The sequence below is a fragment of the Ctenopharyngodon idella genome, chromosome 9 (assembly GCF_019924925.1).
Source record: "Ctenopharyngodon idella isolate HZGC_01 chromosome 9, HZGC01, whole genome shotgun sequence".
Lineage (NCBI taxonomy): Eukaryota > Metazoa > Chordata > Actinopteri > Cypriniformes > Xenocyprididae > Ctenopharyngodon > Ctenopharyngodon idella.
In genome coordinates, this window is record NC_067228.1 from 12,473,973 (window position 1) to 12,495,026 (window position 21,054).

The 21,054-nt window shown below is 37.1% G+C and overlaps 3 protein-coding genes across 39 annotated transcripts in view; 2 read left to right on the top strand and 1 right to left on the bottom strand.

Annotated features, from left to right (window-relative positions):
* The window catches only part of lrrfip1a (leucine rich repeat (in FLII) interacting protein 1a), a 36,795-nt gene extending 20,797 nt beyond the window's left edge, over nt 1–15,998 (top strand). For 7 of the 37 annotated variants that reach the window (XM_051905468.1, XM_051905470.1, XM_051905474.1 and 4 more), the window contains 19 exons: nt 147–197; nt 340–372; nt 745–813; nt 901–942; nt 1,139–1,198; nt 1,859–1,942; nt 2,124–2,153; nt 2,490–2,546; nt 3,950–4,027; nt 4,427–4,549; nt 5,044–5,079; nt 5,173–5,298; nt 7,154–7,225; nt 7,642–7,812; nt 8,071–8,163; nt 8,300–8,392; nt 8,637–8,729; nt 9,028–9,151; nt 9,727–13,889. In XM_051905468.1, the coding sequence (XP_051761428.1) occupies nt 147–197; nt 340–372; nt 745–813; nt 901–942; nt 1,139–1,198; nt 1,859–1,942; nt 2,124–2,153; nt 2,490–2,546; nt 3,950–4,027; nt 4,427–4,549; nt 5,044–5,079; nt 5,173–5,298; nt 7,154–7,225; nt 7,642–7,812; nt 8,071–8,163; nt 8,300–8,392; nt 8,637–8,729; nt 9,028–9,151; nt 9,727–12,116 (3,825 nt within the window). In that variant the 3' untranslated portion in view covers nt 12,117–13,889. Of the gene's footprint in view, nt 1–146; nt 198–339; nt 373–744; nt 814–900; nt 943–1,138; nt 1,199–1,858; nt 1,943–2,123; nt 2,154–2,489; nt 2,547–3,949; nt 4,028–4,426; nt 4,550–5,043; nt 5,080–5,172; nt 5,299–7,153; nt 7,226–7,641; nt 7,813–8,070; nt 8,164–8,299; nt 8,393–8,636; nt 8,730–9,027; nt 9,152–9,726; nt 13,890–13,975; nt 14,026–14,111; nt 14,233–14,377; nt 14,458–14,583; nt 14,689–14,801 lie in introns of those variants that run through there. The other 30 variants (XM_051905492.1, XM_051905493.1, XM_051905494.1 and 27 more) reach the window with 23 other exon arrangements.
* Nucleotides 15,869–18,386, bottom strand: tyw5 (tRNA-yW synthesizing protein 5). Its single transcript, XM_051905520.1, has 8 exons — nt 18,068–18,386; nt 17,827–17,981; nt 17,687–17,756; nt 17,349–17,393; nt 17,084–17,221; nt 16,850–16,937; nt 16,575–16,691; nt 15,869–16,417 (listed from the first exon to the last, which is right to left on the bottom strand). Exons 1-8 carry the CDS (start codon nt 18,146–18,148, stop codon nt 16,131–16,133), a joined length of 981 nt encoding a protein of 326 aa, XP_051761480.1. The 5' UTR covers nt 18,149–18,386; the 3' UTR covers nt 15,869–16,130.
* A 314-nt stretch (nt 18,387–18,700) lies between these two features.
* On the top strand, nt 18,701–20,833 carry maip1 (matrix AAA peptidase interacting protein 1). Its single transcript, XM_051905521.1, has 5 exons — nt 18,701–19,038; nt 19,362–19,433; nt 19,527–19,653; nt 20,093–20,246; nt 20,468–20,833. The coding sequence occupies exons 1-5, from the start codon at nt 18,739–18,741 to the stop codon at nt 20,544–20,546; spliced, it is 732 nt and encodes a 243-aa protein (XP_051761481.1). The 5' UTR covers nt 18,701–18,738; the 3' UTR covers nt 20,547–20,833.
* Nucleotides 20,834–21,054: the final 221 nt, after the last annotated feature.

Consider the following 21,054-nt stretch of genomic DNA (forward strand, 5'->3'; position numbering starts at 1 on the left):
AGAGACATTAAGACAGACTTACATTTTGGGGCTCACACTACTGATATGTTGTATATGTGCACAGTGGTAAGTCTTTAAACTTAGGCTAACTTTGGGCTCCATCTCATTTTACCCTTTTTTTTTTTTTTTTTTTTTTTTCATCCAAGGTGTCAGATGATGAAGAACGGATGTCAGTGGGGAGCAGGAGCAACATACGGGTCAGTATCAGTGTAACTGTATAGTTCTTGTGTACTGTGGGTCAGAGTGTATGGTGAAGGTGTATGTGAGTGTGTTGTCTAAAGGTTATAAATCAGTTCAAAATGTTCTACATGCTGATGATGGTTTTGTTTGTCTGGGCAGTTGGATTTGGATGCGGCGGGTGCTTATGGCGGGGTAAGAATCTCAGGGTGGGAAATGTTTCTTCAGGCACCGGTTTTGTGTCATTACTTTTGGGTTCCTGGTAAAGTGAGATGAGCACATAACTGAGTTCACAAGACATTTTGTTTTTGCACTGTGGTGTGTTTCAACTAAGTATAGCTAATTGTAATATGTGATGCTACATTTGTGATGTTTTGAAGTGTTTCATCAACATTACAAATGAAGAGGTGTGATCTGTACTCTGGGTTTTATGACAGTTTGTGACAGTTAAATGTCTGTTATTAAGTGTCTGAATCTTCACCTGCATGTCACAGTGCACAACTATGAAGTATTGAGCAGTAAATTCTGTGGTTTAATCCCACTTCCATTTCCCACCATCTTGTCCAGCTTCCCCAGGCCGCCGCCTCTCACTCACATAAGAAGTCCAAGAAAAAGAAAAAACATTCTTCTAAACCCGTACGTTCACAGCAATTATGAACATCACATTTGTGTTCTATAAAGAGAGGGTATTCTATCAATCATGACATGTTGTCTTTCCCACAGAGCAATGGCTATGATGATGATCTCAGCACATTGTCTAGTCGGGTTAGTGGCCCAAATAACCGTGTGATGTTCGTGTTTGAGTATTAATAACGTGTTGATTAATCTATAATGACTTCTAGGAGGCTGTGTTGTTTACACATTTGCGGTGATCGTGGTGCAGCAATGTGACTAACTGTGGTGTGATGTGCTACAGATTGGTGCGATGGTTGTAAACTGAATTCTGTGTATTTATGCGCAGAGCTCCAGACTCAGTGATGAGAGCAAAATGACGCGCTCCTCTAGACTTGATCTGCAGTCGGTGGGTTTCAGTCCTGCGTCTCTTTAACTTCCTGATTCTCTGGCCTAGTGACTTTTTATGTGATTTAACATGAAAATATATCTAACATGAGTGGATGATTGTCACTGTGTTTGAAAAAGCATGTGTTTGTTTACGAAATACCCTAGTGGTCGACTAATATATCGGCTTATGTTTGGCTTTTTGGCTAATAAGTGTCAAAGTCTTTTATTTAATTTTATTTATTTATGAATACCAGCTTGGCATGTGTGGAAGACCAGCTAAAAAAAACTAAAGATCTCAGGCTTTAGATTTTCTTCACAGGCAACTTGTAAAATAGTAGATGTAACATGGTTTTATGCATGCAAATTGTACCAAAATTAAAGGCTTTTCACACTAAAAACTTTTGTTAATCCAGGGTTAAAGCCACTTTTAACCCTGAGGCAAGCAATGACTCACACTTGTTGTAAAAAGAGGAATAGAATGCTAAATTACTAAATTAAAGGTGTGAGCACATTAAAATGTCCTCGGTGAATGTTTTCAAGTGTGAAAAGCCGATATAATACAATTTCTGACTTCAGCTGGCATGATGCCCTTGCATTGCAGCTTTTCGTGTTGTCTCTCACACCTCTGTCTTCATCAGTTTATCTTTCATTCCATCTACATTATTTCCCATTATTTTAGAGTGCCTACTATTCTTCTGAATTGTACAGCAGCAGTAGTAGTTATTCCTCTAAACATCAAGTCCCTTCCTACAGTGGCTACCAGGTCTGTTATCTTCATCCTCTCCTTTCATCTCACTTAATCTCTGTCCAGTGTTCAAATCCCCTCTTTTCTCTATATCATTTTGAGCTTTCTTTTTTTCTCTCATGTCCACCCTCTGTTTTGCTGTTCTCCACCTTTTCAGTCAGTATTTGGTTTGAAATGTTCATCTCTCCTGTCTGTTTAGCTCCCTTTGCTGCACAGCAGGAAGCACAGGGTTTGTGCTGCTCCTCATATTACCCTCTGCCCCACAGCACTTCCTGTACAATAATATTTGCAGCTCTGTACACACATTGTAGATGCTTTCACTCTCTCATCCACAGAGTTATTAGACCTTAAACCCAAACAGACCACAAACACCTGAGTACTGAGCTAATTGCCTGTGCTTTGGCTTTGACGTGCAGTCCAGCTGTATCAATGCATTATGCACAAAAGGAGAACTGAGACTGTAGAGAGTTTGCATGCTTACTTGCACTAGTGGTTATGGGTCAGAACTTGAGGTGTGATATAAATGTAGTTTCTTGTCTGTGTGTCTGTATCCATCCACTCTCAGGGCTCTATATATGAGGACAGTCTCTACAGTGGCTCTCGACGCTCCAGTGCTCGTGCTGTAAGAATGATAGCTAAATGTGCATGAAATTATTACCCTATTAATCTGTGGATTCAGTTCCCTAACCATTAAAAAGTGTGTGAGTTTTTAAAATTCATTTTTTATGTTGGCTCATTATTATTAAATAAAGGGTTCTTGTTTATAATGTTGTGTTACTCAGACTATAGAGTGCAACAGTCGGGTTCCGGAAGTAAAAACTCCATTGATTTCTCCATAGGGAAATTGATTTTGAACGATAACTTATAAACCTTAAAAGACAAGACCTGCTGTGAGCTAAGAGGTTGTTAATTAATGGTATTTGCTTCTGTTGAAGACATCAGCCCGCATTATTTAAGCTTATTTTAAAAAAATATTCATGTTTTACAGCGGAATTCCAGGTGAAAAACTACATTACCCATGATGCTGTACAGAAAATTACACCAATCAGAGTTGAAAAAAGCAACACGTGCCAAAAGATCTTGTTAGCTCTGCCCACTCCTATGAAGCACTGCGAATGCCGTTATCGAGTCGATCTCTCTATACTCTCAAAATACTTACATGTTTGTGTATATATGCATATTTTGAAATAAACTTAAAATATATTGTTTTTTATATATAATCAACATTGGCAAATTAGTAGTTTTATGTTTCTCCGTCATTTTTAATTCATTTCTGCTGTTTGCACTACTTCATGTGTTTGTAGCTCTTTCCCTCAGAAAGTGTTAAGTACACAGTCTTGTACCTTTTTGTATTTTTGTCTGCTTTTCCAATACCTTCTTGCTTCAAATCAAAGTTTGTAGAGTTGTGATTCACTTTGTAGCTGATTGTCTTGGTTCATGGCTTATAACTCTTTAATTTTTTAGTTTTTTTTTAAATCCCTAAAAATGAATGGAAAAAATGCTTCCGGAACCAGTGGCACTGAAAAAGGGGGCGGGCACTTATGCACTCTATTCACAAAATACTATTTGTATACATTTTAAGTGTTTTTTTGTTGTTGTTGTTAATTTGAGGCTAAAACAGTTTACTTGTGTATCACGAAAAAGTCAAAATAAGACTTGGAAAAGACTTTGAATGTGTTTTGTGAATGCTGTAATGCTGTAAGAGTAATAAGTAAAATTAGTATTTCATATCTACTACCCATCTAGCTCATTCAGAGGATCTGCAAGACAATAACAGGCATGTGTCTTCTTAAAGTCATCTACCAGCTTGTTTTTCTGAGTTTTGTTAGATTTTTTTTTTTTTGTTTTTTTTTGAGAAGCTTATAGATGTGCGGTGACTGCAAGAGGCCTGGAATGTCTGTCAATCTCCAAACTTTGTGTATATACATATGTACCTCTCTCTCTCTCTCTCTCTCTCTCTCTCTCTCTCTCTCTCTCTCCCCGATTCTTCACATGCTCATAGTGTGTGTGTGTGTGTTCCTCTAGTCCTCTGAATACAGTGGTTTCCTGGGCTCCAGCTCTAGGACTTCGTCCAGGGCAAATTCTGCTTGTGGCAGCCCAGTGGTGAGCAACCTAGTGTCGCTGATTCCCAAGATGATCTTGGATCAACAGTTTTATTTCACAGTGACAAATTCAGTTACTGCTACGTGCAACCAGTTTAAGTGGCTTTTGCTTTTAATGTCTGTTAAATCTGGTGCCTGTACAGTTACTGTGTCGTGTGTCGTTGATTGTGGATGTTTCTACTTGAGTCATGAATGTGCTTTCAAATGATGAATTAAACTTGATGTTTACCCATTAATTACTTTAACAGTGTAAGAAAGGATGTCTCAGATGATGTGTGTTTGTGTGCACTCCTCCTTTGGGTGCATGCAAAAAGCCAACTGTTAAACTTGGACGTTAAGACTTAAATAGTTGAAATACTTCTCGCATTGATGTTAATTGCTGCCATCTGGTGGTTTCCAGGAGGACTGCAGTAGCTCAGTGGCTAGTTTTATGCGCAGCACAGCTAATATCAGTGGCCTTTCTAGAGACCTTGACCGCATCATCATTCCTGACCTGCCGAATGTTAATGGGAGGCTGTCTATGGTACGAGAGTGAAAACTTGGGGTTCATGTGCTCTGTGGTGATTGATGCCCTGGTTTAAAATGTGTGTGTATTTATGCATAAAAGAAAAGGCATGTTGGATTGAGGTGATGGTCTGCATGGTCAGTGGTCACTTGTTTCAGCAAGATTTTATGTGTGGAAAAGCACTGAATTCTTGAGTGCCATGATTTTTGATGGAACTTTCCCTTTGTTAATATTATACTTCAAGTTTATTGTAAAAAGATATTTGCAACACCTTGAGAATTATTACAGAATTACTTGCTGGTTTCGTTTTGATTTATCAGTCTTATTAATCAAACTGATTTTCTTCCTCTAATAAAAAAAAAAAAAAGTCTTTTTTACTAACTTTTGTGTCAACAGCATGTCTTCAGTAGACATCAATAATCACAGTGAATGAATAAGAGACTTGTAATGGCCTGACTTGACTTGCAAGACTAAAAAACCTATTGAATTTGTAAAATTTTGTTTGTTTACAGGTTGATGACAAGTTAGAGCGAGACTACGTAGAAAAGGTTTGTGACTTTTATTTGTGTAGAACTTTTACCAATTAAGCATATTGTCATGGTGAGCTGTATAAACAATCGACTTATTACTTGTATTTTTAGGGCTCTTCACGAGCATCAACTATATCTGGCGCCACTCTTACCTCTCTGGGTGGGACATCCTCAAGGAGAGGAAGTGGAGATACATCCATCTCTGCTGACACAGAAGCATCCATACGGGAAATCAAGGTGTTTGTCCTGATCTATTTGGTGCCAGTTTAAATTTAGGCAGCAAGTTTATATAACCATATGATATCATCCCATGATTTCCTGGTATGCTTTTGCTGTTTACATTGGACAGACGACAGACAGTAAATGCAACATTTATTTACTTATGAATTAAATTTCGTTATATTCTCTTCAGTGTCTTTCTAGTTAGGGGGTTAGCTTTGTTTGATATCTTGTATTTTATTTACGGTCACATTTATATTTGATGTTGATTTGATTTAAAAATTAAAAGCCATACAGTCAAACCAAAAATTAAGACATTTTTTATATTTTTGGTATATTTTTATAGTGGGTGCAGGATACTATAGTTCATTTATGTAAGTGAGGATCGCAAAATAAAGTAAACTGTGACACATTATACCCAAAAATTCTTCATACAGTGGACTACCAGTAAAATTTATAAAAATTTGGAACCAAAAATTATTCAGACACTTTGACCTGACCATGTTTTAAGTGTTATCTGACATAATTAAGATTATTTTTTCTGACACAGTTTAACTCTGAGATCTTGTCATTTTATTACCAACTATAGTGAATAAGCTATATTAATGAATGAAATGTTCAAGGTGTCTGAATAAATTTTGGTTTGACTGTAATTATTCAAATTGAGAATCTGATTTAAGTTGTGTGTTTTTTTTTTTGTTTTGTTTTTTTAATGTGGTTAGAAAAAAAGGTAAAAATGCCCATAAAAATCCGTTTTAGGGCGCAGATATTGCCCTTTAATCTAAGTAGTTTCCGGCACTGTATCACATCACGTTTTGTTTAGTTATATAATTATTATTATTTTTATTTTTTGTAGTATAATTTTGTATGATAAGATATCATTGCTCATTTTCATCATACACCTTCTTCACAGAAGTACACTGTCATTTTCTTTCTTCATATGTTGCTCAGTCCAGTTCCTTGAGATCTACAGTACCTTTCATCAGAGTCACATCTAATCAAACACACCTGAACCAGATAAGAGTCAAAATCTGCTAAGGGGTGATTAAATGTAACAAATCATGTAAAATGTAAGTAATGTAAAAAAAAAAAAAAAAAATCATCTTTTATTGGAAAATTAAACGTTTTCTCAAACTTTGTTAATTTCCTTAATCTTTTAAACAAGTGAGAGGATAGTATTCAAACTACATTTTATAGAAATCAACTGTCAAGTTTATAATTTATATTACATCAGGACATGAGAGTCCAATTGGACTACAGGGACTCAAGATCAATCATTTAACAGTTCATCTAGTGCCAAGATATGAAAAAGATCAGTCATGAATAGAAAATTATGAAATTTTTATTATTGAAATTATTAAAATTTCAAAAGTTCGTCAAAACGAACACATGCTGAACGATGTTCACTAACCCGGCAAAGTTTTTCAGTTAGATTGGCTTTCATTCTCTTTAGCATGCAGTGTGAAGCATTTCACTCAGTTCCCTGATCATTGTTCAAATTCAAGTTCTTTTGTTCTTTTTTTTTAAACCAGGAAAGGAATGGCTTTTATTTCTCTCTTTGAAAAAAAAAATTCTTTATTTGAACCCATGAGATTCTGTTGTAAATAATAGTGTAAAATCACTTTTTTAAAACTGTTGTTCTATTATTACCCCTTACCAGACTCATAACCAAGATGTTTGTTTGTTAAACTCTTCAGGAGTAGGACTGAGCACCTGCTATAATCTGCTTCACTGTTAATTTCTACAGCTTTGTACTTTCTTGCACAGTATTCATCTGTAAATCAGTCTGGCATTCTTTACCCTTTCATTGTTCTTCCTCCACTGCATCCTTTAGCCTTCCTCCTCATTCTCACTCTTCATGCTTTTCATTCAGGAGATCCATGAGCTTAAGGATCAGATTCAAGATGTGGAGGCGAAGCACATGCAGAACCTCAAAGAGCTCAAGGTACATGTCTGGTAAAGACAGTGCCAGTCAAAAGCCCAGCAAGAACCTGCTTTATCTGAGTTACATATGACAGTGCTGGCAAAGGAACAACAGCTCAAATTTGTGCTTTTTAATCAGCGAGTGGTTCACTCGGAACATGATGAGATCGTGATAACTGGCCTCTGCTTCTTACATGGCTTTCGTCTTGCATGTTCATATTTCTGTGCCATAGAAGTCTATAGTCTGATTTCTCTCCCTTGCTTCCATCTTTGACTTAATCTTATTCTAAAAAACATAGTTACACATCTTTCTTCATGATATTATAATGAAATTTAGTCTAAAAGTGTGCTCATGGTTAATTTAGTAAGTATTGTAATACGTGTTCAGAGGTGTTTTGTGAGTGTGCTGATTTTAATATGGTGTCTGACATTTTGAAGGATTCCCTTTTGGAAGTGGAAGAAAAGTACCGTAAGGCCATGGTGTCCAATGCACAGCTGGACAATGAGAAGACCAATATGATGTATGAAGTGGACACTTTAAAAGACTCTTTAATGGAACTGGAGGAGATGCTGTTTGAAACACGCCGTGAGCTTGAGGAAAAGTGTAAGGTCTGTACAGTCAGGTGTGCATTATAGTAAGTTGTAGTAATGGTTTGTTGTAATACATTGTCGAATAATAGCTTACATTTAAATAGTAAGAGCTTTTAATTGGAATTTTAATTCATTTGTTTATTAATTAACTTTTTGTTATTGTTTGTAATTTCTTTTTGTGTGAAAAATGAGAAAGTACACTTACTGTAAAAACGTCTTCATTTTGAATTTAAAAGAAATAAAAAACTAAAAAGCAGTTCTATTTTTTTTTTCCAGGACCTTGAACGAGAGAAGCATGCTCATAGTATACTGCAGTTTCAGTTCAGTGAATTGAAGGAGACATTGAAACAGAGTGAAGAACTGCTCACTGTGAGTATTGTTGTATTTATGTCTCTGTCGTGAAACTTTTGTCTTTTTCAAATGCTTGGCTTCTGCTCATCTGCCTGAACAACTTTTCATTTTCCTTTATATTTGGTCTTCTTCCATGCATAATACCTCTCTCTAGGAGATCCGTCAATTACGGCTCAAGCAAGATGGCTTTGTTAGGGAGATTTCTGACCTCCAGGAAACTATTGAGTGGAAGAATAAAAAAATTGGGGTATGATCCCTCAGTATCCAACTCCCATAAAAGTTTTATTTGACTTTACCTTCACGTTAAGAGAATTATAATTTCACCTTTAAAACATATAGATTTGCTTGGTTCTACATCTGTTTCCTGCTACAATCTGTCTGTACTTTGCCAAACTGTTCTTGTTGTCTGCAGCATTGATGTTTTCATTGCTTTCACCTTCTTTTTCTCGTCTTTGCTGCATCTTTGCCAAATCCCTTCTGGTGCTGTTCAGGCATTAGAGAGGCAGAAGGAATTTTCTGATGCCATTCGAAATGAGCGGGATGAGCTCAGAGATGAGGTTGTTCAGCTCAAAGATATTTTGAAGGTATTGATATGTGTGGTGAAAACTTGGACTCATACTTTTCCAATGAACATTTCCTAACAGAACAAATATCCAGATCCAGAATATAATATAAATCAAGACTGATTCATTAACACCCAACTTGACTGAATGAACAGAATATTATATTATATTATATTTGTGCATCAACAAATACAGACACATAAAAAAAAAAAAAAAAAAAAAAAAAAATCTAAATTAGGCCTAGTGTGTCTAAATTTAATCCGAATCTGTTTTTAAACTAATCTGTTTTTTACTAATATTAAATTGTTTTCCTGTACAGAAACATGGTATTGTCCTTGGACCCGACTTGGCCACCAATGGAGAAACAGGGGAAGAAGTTGGAAAGGCTGAACAGAATTCTCAAACAGCATCAGCTGAAATCCGAGAGGGGAGTAGTATACTTGGTAAGCTGCTTTTCTTAACATAATTTATTGCATGCCTACATAACTTTATCTTTCCCACTTTGCATTTTCATCTTATAGAGCTTGAGCTAAGTCTAAACTAAACCGTTTCTAAGAACCTGGTATGAATGCACATTTCATTAACATCTCTCACACTTTCCTGTTTCCCTGTATCCACTTTGCATATACTGTACAGCTAATTAATAGCATATCATGAACCAAACACTACATGATCTTGTCTCTTTCTTGAGTCCATATTTCAATATTCTGCTGGACAAGTGTTTATCAAATTGCTGCAAATATTTAATCATTCTTGACTTTGAAATCAAAATCAAGAGAAGGAATTGCAGAGTAGTTTCTTCAGTTCTTGACTTTAAACTGTGGGATTTTCTTCTTTGGGACATCCTTTGACACATTTGATTTTTTTTAGGCTTAAGAGCTTTGCCTTGGAGTCTTCGTTTTCCCTCCTTTCCTTCTTCCTTTTACTTCTTGCTCTAAACATTTGCAAGATACTCTTTGGCTTCTATAGAGACACATTTCTTTTGGCTTTAACTACTGACACCTCCATCATCTCCCAGGCACTCATCAGTTGAAGCTGTGTAAAGACCAGCAACAAAAAGATTTGGATGACAGGATGCAAGGGAATCAACAGTCTTCACATGCCCCTTTCAGTTCTACAAAGACACCTTTAGAAGCAAATAAGAATGGAGACCTTGGGGACCAAATGAATCAGGGTGTAGGGCAGCTTGAGAATAGACCTGAAGAACCTCCAAGTTCTGTTGGTGAGGAACTCACTGCAGCAAGACCCAAGGAGCAGATCAAATCTGAGGCACATATAAAGGAAGATTCAAGATCTGATACTGAAGAATTAGAGTGCAAAGTTCACAAGGATGGACTTATGGAGACAAATCAACAAGAGAGCGAATGTGTCAAACCTAGTAAGGAAATCAAAGAGGAAACTCCTTTAGAGTCTGTCTCTGGTTCAATCCATGATGAAACTGATAAACCTGGTGAGGCTGTGCTTGATGATGAACTCAAAGAGGAATCTGTGGAATCATCTCAAATGGAGACACTCCCCAAAACACAGGGTGCCAGTGCTTCAAATAAAAAAAAGAAAAAGAAGAAGAAAAACAAGCAGAAGCAGAAACAAAATGACAAGCAAGAGAGTGAGACAAAAATGGATGATAAGAATGAAGTAGTTTTGAGTGAAGATAATTTAAACCAAGAAATGGAAGGTCTGGAAGAAAACCATGAGAAACCCTTAGGGAATGACGTATCCAAAACAACAATGAATGCAGATGTCCCACGTGATGATAAAGGAACCAATGAATTGGACTGTGTTGAAATAACAAGCACAAATATTAATGCTGATGATGCTCAAGACAAAATTCAGTTAGTTACAGATGAAGCTGATTCGGCAGAAATTTCTAAAACCATCTCAAATTCCGATTGCCCTGAATCTAGCAATGATGTCCTTTTAGATGATCTGTCCAACGATGTTATCTCTAACCCTGCAAACATTATTGATGACCACACTGAGGATTCAACAAATACTGATCCAGAACCTGTAATCCTCAGCAGTGAGCTTATGGCTTCAGAAACAGAAACTTCACTGCCTCATGAACCTTCTGCTCAGCCCATGGATACTGTTGGAGTGTGCGTTGAGTCCATCAGCAGCTCTGAGAACATTGAGAATTCTTCATTGGTAGGTGTCAAGGAAGAGAAGAGTCATCTGGACTGTGAAGTAGAAGAACAGAAGGAAAGGCTCCAAAATATCGATCTAGATGGCGACACTATCTTTGAAGATCAAGATAAGCCCGATAAGATAAGTTCCCCTGTGATGGAGAATGTGGAAAATGATGCTGAAAATGTAATCCAGGAACAACCTATTGATCAGCCAATGGAAAGTCAACTTCCAGACAGTATTGGAGCAGACGTGGACCAAGAGGAGGTTGAGACACAAGATGAAGAACTAGATGAAGAAAACCTTAATGTGCCTAGTGAAAAAGTGTTTGATGGAGGCCACGTTGAAGACATTCCTTTAATTGAAACACAGATTCAGGTTATACATGAGGATCATGTGTCTTCCAATGAAGCAAATCAGGAAACGGTTGTAGATTTAGAAGCTTCTGACCAAGAACCCAAGGTAGAAAAAGTTCAGGAGGAAAGATCAATCCAAGATCATGATGGATGCCATGTTGAAGACATTCCTTTAATTGAAACACTGATTCAGGTTATACATGAGGATCACCTGTCTTCCAATGAAGCAAATCAGGAAACGGTTGTAGATTTAGAAGCTTCTGACCAAGAACCCAAGGTAGAAAAAGTTCAGGAGGAAAGATCAATCCAAGATCATGATGGATGCCATGTTGAAGACACTCCTTTAATTGAAACACAGATTCAGGTTATACATGAGGATCACCTGTCTTCCAATGAAGCAAATCAGGAAACAGTTGTAGATTTAGAAGCTTCTGAACAAGAACCCAAGGTAGAAAAAGTTCAGGAGGAAAGATCAATCCAAGATCATGATGGATGCCATGTTGAAGACACTCCTTTAATTGAAACACAGATTCAGGTTATACATGAGGATCACCTGTCTTCCAATGAAGCAAATCAGGAAACAGTTGTAGATTTAGAAGCTTCTGAACAAGAACCTAAGGTAGAAAATGCTCAGGAGGAAAAATCAGTCCAAGATCAGGTTACAATTAATGTGCAACTGCCTGAAGATGATGAAGACCTTCTGGTAAAGTCAGATGTGGTTCTTCAAGAACTCAAGGAAAAAGATGAGGAGGAGGAGGAGGAGGAGGAAGAAGACGAAGGAGAATCATTTGATTTTGATGAAATGGACCTTGAAGCATCATCAGGTGCCCCTTTAAGAAACCTTCTAGATCAACCAAATGAGGACTCTGCTTTGTTAAAAGAAAATGCACAAGAAGCAAGCCAGGAAATGCCAAAGGAATGCCAATGATGAGGACCAGACTCAAGGAGATGAATGTCTGGAACATTCAGATCAGGAATCAAAGCCAAAGGAGCATGAAGATGATGGTCATGCCACAGAAAACCCACAAACAGCAACAGATGTAGAAAGATGTTTAACAGAGAACAGCGAAACAAACAGTGAAGTCAGATCTAATGATCAGCAGCATGACACACCTGGTGCATTTGAGGAGCAGCAGCAGGCATCAGAAGATGTGACACTCAGTAAAGGAGCTAATCAAAGTTCAGAGGTGGAGAAAACAGATGTAGGCCAAGTGATTGATAGTTCCATTCACCATGAAAACAAGGCATCAAATATTTCAGAAGTGCAGGAAGCCACAGGGAGTCACAAGGAAAATGATAGAAAAGAATCTAAAAAAAGTGGAAAAGGGAAAGGAAAGGGCAAGGGGAAAGAAGAATGTAAAATGTCTTAATACAAGGATGTTGCTGAGTGTCTTTACTCAGCATCTTCTATTCAACAAGTAACATTGCACTTATAGGTCTTAATGAAATTATTTTGGGACCATAACTTCAGAGAACCTTAGAAAACCAAAGTTGTCTTACAGTCAAGCCCAAATATCAGTCACCACAGCTGTTTCAGCAAGCTTATTTTATACATGAATGTTTTACACCTGATTAACAATACTGAATGAACTCTGGAAATTAGGAAATTAGGTCAAACAATATGTAAAATCTAAAATAAATTGCACATTTAATGGTAGCAGTAATAGGTATAAAGTGTCATATTTATTTAGAAATTTTACACCAGCATGAATAAAATGTTTCTCATAATATGTAATTAATACATTATTCTGTTTTGGAAATTACCACCTTTCTGTCTATGCTGCGGTCATGTTTAGCAGCTTTCTAATTACAGTATTTTCTGTTGCAAAGAACCCATAATGTACTTTGTATGTTGTATGGATGGTATGTTGTTCCAAATGTGGTAAATAATTAAAAAAAAAAAAATGTTATTGTGTGCCAACCCTATTAAATATTCCTCTAAGGATTTGACAGGAGTGTTGTAGTTCTTACTTTGTTTTTTCAATTAATTTTTTGAGAGATATAATTGAAAACCAGCATTTCATTTTAATTATGTTTGGTGAAGATGGTGTTGGAACATTGAGTCCTATGTTAATTGAACATCTATGTTAAAATAAAATGAATAAATTAAAAATATATATTTTAAACTTTTGTTGTTGATTGTGCTGTTTTAGTATATTTTAGTAATAATTTAATTTACCAGCTAACTGAATAAGCTTTTATATAATGATAGAGGACATTTAATTAAACTGCTTTAGATAAGAATATATACAAATAAAACTGTGATTTAAAGTTTAATTTTTATGTCATGAATTATAGGATGTTTTTCTTCACACTCATTTGAATAAGCTCAAGTAAGCTCACAATCAAAACACTGACATGTAATAAATGTATAGATTGAGTGAATCCTGAGAGATTTGACTGCATGAGGCTGAGGCCTCTGAGGTCACTGAAGTTTCTGCATGTTGTCCATCCTCATCCTTCACATCCCAGCATAGGATAGCCTCACTTTTGCATGCCCTGACTCTTCCCCCTCCATGCCTTTGGCTCCTCCCACCCCTGGTATGTTAAAAAATTTCCTGTCTAACCTTGGAATATTTTAATATATGAATGTATTTTATTATTGCGGAATACTTTTTTTAAGTTTTACTAGAGTTGTTACAAAATTGTGAGTATGAATGTACCCTAAGGAGGTGTTGTTATTACCCCCCCCCCCCCCCCCCCCCCCCCAAAAAAAAGAACAAAAACAAATGCAGGAAAAAAAATTTATTGTTGTCTTATAGTCAATCTGTTGAACTTACTTTTCAGAAATACGCTTGCGAAAACTGGTTGATGAGAGGGAGAACTTAATAGAGCAGGTGCGTATCTGGCAATTGCTTGCTTTACACTCGCTTTGTTTTGTTTTATTATATTTTGTGCAGTCCCAAGCATGTTATTTGTCCAGGTCAAGAGATTGAAAGGTCAACTTGAGCAGAAGAAACAAAAGAATGGCACAGAGGACACATCCAGCCCAGAGGGGGATGTGCTGGAGAATGGTGCTGACTCCAACATCATGGATATACAGAGTAAGGACATGCCTGCACACTTTGAGTTTAGGGTAAAAGTATATTCATCACATCATTAGCCATTTTTAACAGGTTTGGTTCATTAGTTAAGCAAGTAAGACTCTCGTCCTCAGATGTTGAGTTGTGTAATTGTTCCTTGTTTCAGGGGATGCCAACAGGCAAATCATTGACCTCAAATTTAAACTTGTCAAATCAGAGCAAGAAGTCACAGCACTTGAACAGAATGTGAGTTCTTTTAATATATATTTATATATATGTGTGTGTTTATATTTACAATTTCAACACATTTTACCCTTTTTAAAATATGAAATACTTTTTATTGAATAGTTTTAATTGAAACTCATGTTGTAGGTCACGAGGCTCGAGGGTCAGGTGACCCGGTACAAAGCTGCCTCTGAAAATTCAGAGAAGGTGGAGGACGAACTCAAAGCTGAAAAACGCAAACTGCAGCGAGAGGTACAATAGCCAAATAGCTCTGCTTTCAACAAAATAATAGACAAAGTCCTACTTGTATGTACATATAATAAAATGAATGGCTTGCTCAACTTTGCAACTTTGCTTCATGGCAGCTACGATCTGCATTGGACAAGATTGAAGAGTTGGAGTCTAGTAACAGCCACCTCTCAAAAAGGCTGGAGAAGATGAAGACTGGCCGGGGAACAGCAGCAACTCCCTAATGGTTTCAGATCTGTCCTATAATCTGCCCAAGTTCAACACCACTGTCTGTCCATTTCCCATTGGGCAACCTCCAAAAGAGCTCTTCGCGCCCATGAGAACCCTGATACATTACTTCCTGCAACCGTGCCATTTTTTTCCTGTTTAGATCGAGTTCTTTGTCTTTTTTTCAATGATGCAGGACGACTCTTAGTGTGCCACGTTCAAAAGCACAAACACTGTAGCTCAAAAAGTTAGAATGCTAATTGTCTCGTTTGAATGTTTCTATGACTGAATGTATTCAATCCTAACATGCAAGGCTGCCTGAGATTATTTGGAGAAGGATCTGAGAAGTTATGCTTTGGAATTATGACTATGAAGATCAAGACATGTCCAGCTCAAGGAAGTCTGGATGGTGGTCATTTGTTTGGTTTGTTTTAGGAGTTTAAGACACCTGTTGCTTCACAAAGACAAGACAGATGAGTATGTGTGATTGTCCATGTGTGATGCTTTCATGTGTTCCACTCTCAGATATTTTATTAACACTGGTTGGGTTAGCTCTTCCTTATGTATCTGAATCCAAAGTTTCTGGAATATTGAGGTCTCACCGCTGGATTATGCCATCTGTGTTCTTTTATTTTTTGTTCCTCTAATGAATTGTCTATAATGGCCTACCTATCATGCTGTTCCCTACATGTCAGAAAGACTGATGTGATAAAAATGAAGATGAATGCTGATTCTTAGTAAATGTTATTGTTGCATTGATGCTGATAATTCAACCACCCAACAGAAACACATTGATCAGGAAGTTGTTTAAGGATTTGAGGCGGAGCTGCAACTCTTGATGTTGTAACTGCCTTTGACAAGATTTATCATTCAGCCTCCAGGTGATGAAGAAGACTAGAAGATTGAGAAAATTCTCATGTTTTCCAAACCAATTATGTGAAATTCTGTGATCAGAAGCATTAATTGTTGAAGACTGTTGTGATCACAAGCACCATTTATTACCACCAGCCTGGATGAGAGGCGGCTCCATCTTGTTTACAATGCTTTAACATGTAGGTTAAATTCATGAACTGTTATCTACAATAAAATGTCAATTTTAATTTAAACAGTTTGTCCATGGTCCATATACACATTCTCCTCACCATTCTCTCAGATTTCCTTTAACGGCAATTACATGACAAAGTCTTCAATGGCATTTCCATGTGTACAGCTCCATTCAGTCTGAATGAATGAGAGAACTATGTAGTGTCTAAATTTTCCTGTGCCGCCTCAATGGGTTGCTTAAGGTATGCCCGACTTTGAATCCGCAGCACCATACGACGAGCATAGAAATCTCGATAATCAGGTGGCAGTTCTTCCAAGATGCCTAGGGTCCTCTCCAGTGCCTGCAGGGCTCGAGTAGCTGCTACTGGGTCTTTGTTTCCATATGGATCTTTCTTATCATAACTCTCAGGTGGAAGATGCTTCCAGAACACATTGACACCAACTCCAAACTGGAGAGCCAGGGTATTGTGAAACCAAAGAGCTGAGGAAATGTAATTCAGACTTCATTACATTAAAAATTGCAATTCTTTGCATGCAATTAGTTCAGCATTACTTTAGGTTATGAGTGCAGTGTGGAAGTATATACAGTAGTTTTTCCTGTATGTGTAACTAATTGGCACGGGTAAAGAATCCAGTACCTGGGATGAAGAGCAGGTCTCCTGGTTCCAGAACACACTCGTAGCGGCACGCTTTCACAAAATCAGGATAAAGTTGCAGATCAGGAGTGTCGATGTCCAAAACTTCAGACTTGTCCCCTAAAAAAAAAAGACAATTCAACAACTATGCAGATGCATTTTAGCAAGTCCAGCTTTATCTTAAACATTGTGAAATGTATCTTTGTGTGCGTATAGATAAAATTTATAACATTTTATATTCTATACACAGTTGTCATTTGTAAAATACTGAGGATCACCTGTGAGATAGAGATGAAGGGCATCTTTGGGGCTGTAGAGAACAACACGCTTTCTTCCTGTAACCTGAGCTAGAAGGTTGTCCATTACCTATGGTAAATATTAACATAGCCATATCAAACCTAGAGTGGTTTAAAAACATTACAAGAGACTGCACGGTCACATTTTCTTTGTCTGTACTTCTGCAAAAAAAAAAAAAAAAAAAGTGACAAAACCTATAGGTATGTAGAACTCACATCATAGTGTGTCCACAGCTGCAGACCAGGGGAACTGATACGAAAGACACTGGAGAAAAACTGCTCCGGCTCAAAGAACTGGGGTATACAGAAGTCCTCTGCCAGCTCAGGGAACTGCTTGCTTAAATCAGCAGGTTCCTTAAAGGGAGAGGACAAGAATATTTTCCAGGCATTCTATAGTGAATATACTGAGGCATATTACAGCTTTATTTGAATTAAACTCTACAGTCCCAAACAAGTAGGATAATAATTTCTAATTCACTACCTTACGAACATCTTCTCCAAGTGAGCGCAAGTAATAGCTTTCATTCTGTTGGGAACAAGAAGTTTAAGAAAAATAAGATTATGTTTGTGTTTGGCTCACAAAAAAACTTGTGGACCTTAGTAAAAAAATAAATAAAAAAAATAATAGTAAATGGTTAGTGTGTCTGAAGCCAGAACTACTTCCAAACTTTGGAATTTAGCTTTAGGTGGCACAATGCAATGTATTTACACTTAAATATAATATTCAAAATAAAAATCTTACAGAATATACTTTTAAAAACACCTTATCACACTGGAAATGCACATTTTTTTATAGATTACACACTAAAGGTAACTAACCTGACTAATGAAGAAATCAGAGTGTTTTGCCTCTGCAGCTCTCTGAATAAACTTGTCAAATGGCAGTGTCCTGAAATACAGAATGATGTTTCAACTTCCACAGTTTTTGCTGGACTCATGATCTGTGTTAAATCACACACCTGTACACAAAGTTCTTATGCAGAAAGTCCATCCTGGGCTCTGGGGACACGTGCACTTTGACCTCGCGGTCTCCCCCTTTTTCTGCGAGATAACTCACCGTCCACGCGCGCACACAGGGCCCCAGTGGCACGCGCTTTAGAACCACAGGTCTGCGCTGAATGAGACACGTGTTTCATTTACACGCAACACAATCACAACACCGCAACAAATTACTGTTATTATATATACAACACGCGTTACCAGAGGATATATGTCCCTCAAGAAAGTCTCTCTGTCCACATCGGTGTATACGGGCACCTCCAGCTTTTCCTGACAATCCATTTCTGACAATCTGAAGTTTACTGTCCATTCGCTGCACCCACCCTTTTGCCTTCTTTGGAGTGATAAGGAAGCCCGACTCGTTTCTTCGAGTCGACTCTTTCAAACAGTTAGTTTCAAAGAACCGTTTAAAAAGTCTCTAATGCTCTAAAAATCATTCACGTAAAGCCAAGTAGACAAATATTGTTTTGTATTACTGTTGTTTATTCACAATGCTGGAAAAATGAGTAGAGGAATTGTTGCCACGAGAACCTCTCAGAACCATTCAGTCTGATTCTTTAACGAATTGGTCAGCTCGGTTTGAGAACCGATTCAAATGATTCATTTAAATAAACCGACTCAAAAGAGCAGTTTGTGAACAAATTGGACACCCCTACTATAAAATGTGTTAAACGTATTCTCTTTACAATCAACACACATAATATAAATTGAATTAATAATTTAAATAAAGTGTAAATCTTTTCTGTCCGAAAAATACTGATATATTGTTCAAATCCGTTATGTTTATCTGTAAATGTGGAACTATTCTCTCTTTAGTATGTTGTCAGTCGGATTTTTCTAACAGATGGGCCCCTGAGGATGATGGGAGAAAGATGGCGCTGCCCTTACTGAGGTGCAGTAGCTGTAACAGGCCCGTTTCCATTCTGATCCGGTACTTTACATCAAAGCCACTTTTAGTGAATCAGTCCAGACGACTCGCCCCCGTGTCGTCTGCTGTGTGGAATGTTCGTCAGTACTCTGAGCGGGGGAGACACAAACAGAACCAAAAGGTTGTGGTTGTCGGCATCCCGAACCCCTTCATCTGGTTCCGAACCCGCATCTACTTCTTTCTCATCCGAACTTACTTCGACAAAGAGTTTAGCATCGAGGAGTTCACGGAAGGAGCCAAACAGGTGAGTTATAGATGTCTCTGTGTCTCCTCCGACGAGTCGTTTTTTGTTTGTTTTGCTTAACCGACGACATGTAATAGACACTGAATAATGTTAGATATAACAGTACTTGTTCTATGATAATTAGGGACCAAAATGAATGTCTAAATTGATAACATTTTATAAGAGCCATATTTTAGGTATTTATATAAGTTTTATGAATGAACATACCAAAGAATATGCATGTTTAATTGTCAGTTTCATATTTCATATTTTTAAATGAATATTATATCAACAAATGCCAAATTGTAGTCTTAAACAGAATATTCAAACCTGTCCTTTCTCAGGCTTTCTCACATGTTTCAAGATTGCTGTCTCAGTGTCAGTTTGAGTCTCTTGAGGGATTAGTGGCTAAAGATGTAAGTACATGTAGATAACAATTATCCTATTGTTTTCCTGTTTAAGATTATTTGATGTCAATATGAGTCATTTATTTATATTTTCTCTCTTAGCTAATAGAAAAACTTGAGGAAAAATGCGCTCATCTGCCTTTGAGCCACCAGAGGGCGCTGTCAGCCGAGTCTGATGAGATCATGTACACAACAACTGGAGATGTGGGCATTTACTATGATGATAGCGGTGAGACCCTATAAGCTTCATACCACGCAATATTCGCCCAGGTAATATGTTTAATTATTCTTTGTGGGCGAGTAATTTAGAAAAAAATATCTTTGTAGCTTGCATCCAGCTTTTTGGCATCCTATTTATCGGACTAGTTCTTATGAGAGCCAGTATGTTCTATAGGTTACTAGCCCTATTTCACAGATTAAAATGCATGTTTGAGCTGTTTTAACTGAAAGCAGCTCTTAAAATATGTCAGTGCCATTGTTTTGTCTCAAGATGCCTTTTCTTTTAAGGCATGTTTATAAAAGCTACTTAAACGACCTAATTGAACTAAGGCATAATCCTGGCTTAATCTAAGCCCTGTCTTTGAAACCATCCCAAGATTTTGTTTAAAGTAGACCATAATTTCATATGTATGACAAAAATAATTGCAGTGTCTTTCTTTCATTTTCAGGGAGGAAATTTGTAAGTATTTTGATGCGCTTCTGGTACTTAACTAGTGCCAGAATTCCTGATGACAGTATGGAGGGAGCGAGAATTTTCCAGGTTGCCGTTGGTGGAGAGGGAGAGAGACCAGAGACCAAGAGATTGCTTACAGCCAATTATGAGTGAGTATTGTGATTACTCTTTTTATTGTTCATGTATTGCGTCTCGTAGTGAGATTGAGATAGATTGCAAGATTCTTATTAAACATAGTTTTATTATAGTTTAAATTGCTTATAAATATTAAGATTGAGAGAAGCTACCATTTACCTTGAGTTAATGTCCAGAAATAGCAGTATTTTGTTATAATTGTTTAAACATCATCTTGTTTTCTTTGTTTTGGCAGATTCCAAAGGGAGTTTACCCAGGGTGTGACTCCAGATTGGATCATCACAAGAATAGAGCACTCAAAACTTCTTGACTAAGTGTGTTGAACTGGGAATTTTTTTTTTTTTTATTCATTCAATATTGCTCAACATGCCAAAAAATGTATAGGCATGATTCTCTAACCCTCACTAGGAAAAAAAAAAAAAACATATTTGTCAACTCCAGATACTCTCTATGGACAATAAGAAGGTTATGAATGTTGGTTTCCTGTGTGCTTCAGTGTATTGCATCTCACTGATCTCAGATTGAGTATTTTAATGTTTGTAAATTTGTAAGGCTCCTCATTAATCAGAGTTTAATCATAAAAAGGGTTTTTTAAACTTTATATGAATCAGAATGAACTTTATTGGCCAAGTATGAGCAAGGAATTTGTTGCCACTTTAGAGCAAACCAACAGTGCTGGACTGAATGAGACCTAAACTAATACAACATGATTACAGATAGCACATGACAGTCGAAGTGCAAACACATCTAAGAAGCGCACACAACATGGACAAACGGTTTTGACAAACGGTTTTATCAAAACTTCCATCTTATGCAAAACAA

Coding starts and splice junctions, on each gene's coding strand:
- tyw5 (XM_051905520.1), bottom strand. CDS start 18,148: ATGGATTGTCAGGAAAAGCTGGAGGTGCCCGTATACACCGATGTGGAC. Junction 16,938..17,083: donor AGCTGTGGACACACTATGAT/GTGAGTTCTACA, acceptor TATTTACCATAG/GTAATGGACAACCTTCTAGC. Junction 16,692..16,849: donor CCTTCATCTCTATCTCACAG/GTGATCCTCAGT, acceptor TTTTTTTTTTAG/GGGACAAGTCTGAAGTTTTG.
- maip1 (XM_051905521.1), top strand. CDS start 18,739: ATGGCGCTGCCCTTACTGAGGTGCAGTAGCTGTAACAGGCCCGTTTCC. Junction 19,434..19,526: donor AGGGATTAGTGGCTAAAGAT/GTAAGTACATGT, acceptor TTTCTCTCTTAG/CTAATAGAAAAACTTGAGGA. Junction 20,247..20,467: donor TTGCTTACAGCCAATTATGA/GTGAGTATTGTG, acceptor TTGTTTTGGCAG/ATTCCAAAGGGAGTTTACCC.